Raw genomic sequence first — 5,490 nt, forward strand, 5'->3', positions numbered from 1 at the left:
TAAATCCTACAAGATTGAACTTTTCAGAAGAGTAGTAATGAATACCAAAACTTAAATTCCCTTTCACATACCTCAAAATCCTCTTGGCTGCCTTCATATGTATTTCAGATGGATTTGTCATATACCTTGAAACAAGTGAAACTAAATAGGCAATATCAAGCCTCGTGTGGATTAAAAACATCAAACTCCCCACAATACTTCTATAAGTTGTCTCATCAACTAAATCAGCACTATCATCTCTACATAACAAATCTCTATGAGCACTTGGAGTGGAGGCAAGGTTACAATTAGTCATATTAAATTTCTTCAGCATATCTTGTGCATACTTTGTTTAACAAATGAAAATCTCATCCTTACTTTGATAAACCTCCATTCCAAGAAAATATTTCATCAGACCAAGATCTTTCATCTCAGATTCTTTCATCATACCAGCTTTGAATTCATCTTTCATCTTAGAACTACTACCCATATACAAAAGATCATCAACATACAAACTTATGATGAGAATATGAGTACCTTCTTGTTTGTAGTAAAGGGTAGGATCACTCTTACTTCTCTAGAAGCCATTCTCCTGAAAGTATCCATCAATCCTGGCATACCACGCTCTTGGTGCTTGCTTGAGGCCATACAAAGCCTTCTTCAACTTGTAGACATAATTATCTTTTCCTTCCACTTCAAAACCTTGTGGTTGCTCCACATATACTTCCTCTTCTAAGTGCCCATTCAAGAAGGCACTTTTTAGGTCCATATGATGTATGCTCCACTTCTTCTGAGCTGCTAATGAAATCAGTATTCTTATGGTCTCTTGTCTTGCTACTAGTGCAAATGTCATAGGAACAACAGTGATCACCCTATTACCCTTATTCTTATCATAGATAGTACATGTCTTATTCTCAAAGACTACTTTATAATTTTTCTCACATAGCTGCCCAACACTTAACAAATTGTGCTTCAATTGTGGAGTATAATAAATATCATGAATACTCTTTATACCTTCTTTTGTTTGGACCTCCATAGCTCCTTTGGCAGCAACCTCTAATGATTTATCATCACCAACCTGGATCTTGGATTTGAAACTTCCATCCTTTGTTGAGAACAACTTCTCATTCCCTATCATATGGTTAGAGCATCCAGAATCTAGGTACCAAACATCTTTACTAGTATTTTCACCCTTTGCATAAGATAAAAATAAGTGACCAGGAGGATTCTCACTACTTTCTTGAGCATAGTTAGCACTTTTACCTTCTTTCAATCTGCATTCTCTTTCAAAGTGGCCATACCTATTACAATGGTAACATTGAACATTTCTCTTATCAAATCTGCCTCTACCTCTTCCTCTGAAACCACCACTTCCTCTTGAGCCACCTCTTCCTCTACCTCTTGAAGAATTTTGGCTTTACCCTTTACCTTGGCCTTGATTGATTTTGGCACTACTGCTACTTGCATCTTCATTTTTTGTGATTAGCAATTTAGAGGAAAACGCTTTCTCTACACCTTCAAAAGAATCTTTCAATCTTTCTTCATGAGACATCAGGGATTCAACCAGTTGATCAAACTGTAGTTTTGTCAAATCTTTGCTTTCTTCTATGATTATTGCTATATGATTCCATCTGGGTGTCAAAGATCTCAACACCTTTTTTATCAAAACTTCATTGCTTACAATTTCCCCAAGTGTAGCCATTTTATTGGCCACATCTTTGACTTTGACACAATAATCACTTATACTTTCGGCTTCTTGCATCTTCAAATGCTCGAACTCTCGCTTCAATGTCTGAAGTTTGACCACTTTAACTTGATCACTACCCTGGTAAGCTTCTTGTAGAGTCTTCCAGGCATCTTTGGCAGTTGTTGCTCCTGATATTCTTGGAAATAAGCTCTTATCAAGAGCTATCTGAATGTGAAACAAAGCTTGAGCATTCTTTTTCCTTGCTTCCTTTCTAGCTATTTTGTCATTGGCTTTAAGGGCATTCCAATCAGCTGGCTCTTCATAACCTGATTCAATAATCTCCCACAAATCTTTTCCAATAAAAAAGGTCAGCATCTTAATGCACCAATAATCATAATCATTCCCATCAAATTCTGGAACGGGCATATGGTTAGAATTCGACATGATTAACTTTGGCGAAATTCCAACAATAAAACTTTAACCCAAAACAATTTTACCTGCTCTGATACCAATTGTAAAATTTTGAACCTGACCTATCCTCTCTAAACCAACTGATTAGCAAACAATAACAAAAAAACGAAGAAATTGCAAAAAGAAATCACAATTCAGAATAAAAAACAAAGTGCCTTGTTTTTTTGGAATTGCACACACCAATATCTTTATTGAAGCTTAATTAAAAAATTACATAGAGGCTGTATATATAAAGAATTTGCAGTCTAGAAAAATAAATAATAATTGCAGTTCTAAATATATTCCTAGCTTTGCATGAAAAGCTACTAAGGCTCTCAAACTAAAAAAAGCAAACTACTCCCTAAATTAAGAATACAATAAGTGCATGCACAACATGCTTTATTTACTAAAAAATAAACTCATGCAAAAAACAAAACTAAAAATAGTCGTAAGGATTAATGCATGTTGGAGTACATGCTTTATTTGCATGAATAAACAAAAAACTATTAACTAAACTAATCTAACTGCATGCTAGAGCAGCATCAGTTATCAACATTTACATTATTCTAACAAACCACAATCCACAATGTCGTTGCCATCGCTATCAGTGTTGCTTCGATACGCTTGTGTTTCCCTGACTGCAGAACTCGGCATCTGTGGAGTTGGAGGCTCCATCTTCCCTTCCAGCATCCGCAACACTTGTTCCATGCTTGGCCTCCTCTCCTCCTCCCTTTCTATGCATAGCAACCCTACGATGCCTGCTCTTCTCACCTCTTCAACATCTGCCTCCGCTGCAACTCTTTCGTCCACAATATTAATCATCTTCCCCTCGTAAATTTGAGCTGCAGCCCATGCAGGAAAGTAATACTGACTTGAATCTTGAACACTTAAATCCAGACTTCTTCGGCCGGAAATGATTTCCAACAGTGTCATACCAAAACTGTAAACATCAACCTTAGGGGTGATGGGAAGACCGGAGATCCACTCTGGTGCCAAATACCCTCTCGTTCCTCTCGTTGTGGTCAATACACGGCTGAAATCTCTACCCACAAGCTTTGCCAACCCAAAATCTGCCAACTTGGGTGAAAAATTACCATCCAAGAGAATGTTCTTGGGCTTTACATCGCTGTGAATCACGCAATCTCTGCACTCTTCGTGGAGATAAACTAAACCTCGCGCAGTGCCTAAAGCGATCTGGAAGCGGGTCTTCCAGTCGAGTACCTTCGGTTTACTTTTGGAATTATTAGTGAACAGTAGGGAATTTAGAGAGCCATTGGGCATGTAATCATAAACCAGTAAGCGTTTAGATCCTTCTGCACAAATCCCTCGAAGTCTGATCAAATTTGCATGTTGTATGTTGCCAAGAGAACTGATTTCCGCTCGGAATTGCTTATCATGTTGTCTTGAACTGGAATCCAATTTCTTTACGGCTACAAGTGTACCGTCTGTTAGACATCCTTTGAACACTGAACCGAATCCTCCGCTCCCCAACTTAGACCTGAAATTCCTTGTTGCAATCTTCAACTCTATGTAACTAAACATTCTAAGAAAATACTCTGAGGAAACTGCACAAGTCTCCTTCGGTGGTCGAAGTCGACACCTTTGCGACATTAAAAATGAAATGATACTCAAAGCAACTGTAAGAGCAAGAGCACTCACTATAATTATGGTTTTCAGTTGGGAGGAGGACCATTTTTTATGCTTTGGAACTTTTAAGGCAGCTACTCGAATGGAGACGTTCCCTCTTCTATTTGATGGAGAGTTGTTCATGTTTAGCAAATCTCCAGACCAGATTTGGCAGCGTCCGGAAGGAGAATTGAAAGCAAACGCAGTGCAGGAGCAGTTGCGGAGGCAGGCTTTCTGGCAATCTCCCTTGTTGGGTGCAGAGTATGAAGAAGCTGAATCATCAGGCAACGTTACACCAGCCTCGATAAATTCGTCGGTGCTACCTTTTTTGGTATCGCAGTTTAACGGGCTCTGCCGAACACAGCCACTTGACGACCAGTCTTGCGAATCCCTGGCGCGCTTGTCTGCCGGGATGAAGCCTTCCACACAGCTGCAGAACTCAAGATTGTTGGAGTTGCAGCTTCCGCAAGGGCCACAAAAACCATATGCAGCGCATTGATCTCTGGGGCGAATCTCCACCATGATCCATTTAGTGTTATCATACAAAGCAAATTCTTGTATTCCTCCGGAATTAATTTTGATTAAACTTGGGATCCCTGTCTGCAATTCGTAACTGAAATAAAAACCAGAACTAGTACTTTTAAAGCTGACATTGAAGCGGTCTCGGTTTGGATTTTCCGGCATTCCACTGAAAGTTTTGTTGTCCCAATTTCCACTCTCCCAAAACTGGACAGAATTGTTCCAAGTTAGCACGAATTGTTTAGCCCCAGATGGATCCAAATGAAGGACAAAAGCCCAGGTGCGGGATCCATAGAGTTTTTCCAACAGACTAGCTTTTCCTGTCCACCGAACCACATGCCGGGCAACATAGTATCCACAGGATAGTCAAAGCTCTGCCAAACAGTCTCAGATTTATTGTCATCGCTAAGCATCAAAAAGTTACCAGAATCTAATAGCACAGCCCGCGAGGGCTTGTACGATACGTTGGCAGACCAAAGAGACATGCCCCCTGCATCAAACAGTCCTAGAGTACCTCCTTTTGAGAGTTTCAGAACGCCAGGCCTGTGTTTCCCCGGATTCTCCCTATTAGCCACCCAAACGACCATCTTTTCTGGTATGTTGGCATACCAGATACCGAGATACCAGTTATTGCTTCCATTTGGGCTGAAAATTCCCAATTCAAACATGCCGTTCTTCGAGGTTATAGTCTGATTTCCAATAAGCGATGCGCCCAAGGAAAGAGAGTCTCTGCTACCAGTACCGGTAGATAACCCGTCACCGTAGCAAATTATAATTAGCACGCTAAGCGCGGAGATCATATATGCCGGTCCTGCTAAAAAACCCACCCTTCTCATTTCAGGTATTATTGATTTTCGTAGACAGCACTGAAACTCAGAAAAATCAAGCCTCATTTTTCTGAATATCTCATGTGCTCTTTATGTGCGTGCCGGGATCTAAGTCTTCTGTTCATAGAGCTTGTGCCGTGTTAAAGTGGTTATGTAAGGGATAAAGTCTTCTGTTCATACCGCCTGTGCCTGGTTATAGTCTTTTGTTCATCCGGGTCAAAGAGTTATAACTAGATATTGTTTCACAATTAAAATATAGTTTAAACTTTAGATATACAGTACATGTATCCCATCTTGTAGTAAGTTTCATTTTAAAAAAAAGTGGTTTAGATATACATTGAATAATCTAATTCAGTTTCATTTTTAGTCATTTTTAAAAAAATTTCTTAAGCTATTTTTTTA

The 5,490-nt window shown here is 39.4% G+C and overlaps 1 protein-coding gene across 1 annotated transcript; it reads right to left on the reverse strand.

The window, feature by feature from the left end:
* Positions 1–2,547: 2,547 nt before the first annotated feature.
* LOC131030932 (G-type lectin S-receptor-like serine/threonine-protein kinase At2g19130) lies at positions 2,548–5,154 on the reverse strand. The gene is made up of 2 exons (XM_059215452.1): positions 4,573–5,154; positions 2,548–4,468 (listed from the first exon to the last, which is right to left on the reverse strand). The coding sequence occupies exons 1-2, from the start codon at positions 5,152–5,154 to the stop codon at positions 2,678–2,680; spliced, it is 2,373 nt and encodes a 790-aa protein (XP_059071435.1). The 3' UTR covers positions 2,548–2,677.
* Positions 5,155–5,490: the final 336 nt, after the last annotated feature.

The sequence above is a fragment of the Cryptomeria japonica genome, unplaced genomic scaffold (genome assembly GCF_030272615.1).
Source record: "Cryptomeria japonica unplaced genomic scaffold, Sugi_1.0 HiC_scaffold_142, whole genome shotgun sequence".
Lineage (NCBI taxonomy): Eukaryota > Viridiplantae > Streptophyta > Pinopsida > Cupressales > Cupressaceae > Cryptomeria > Cryptomeria japonica.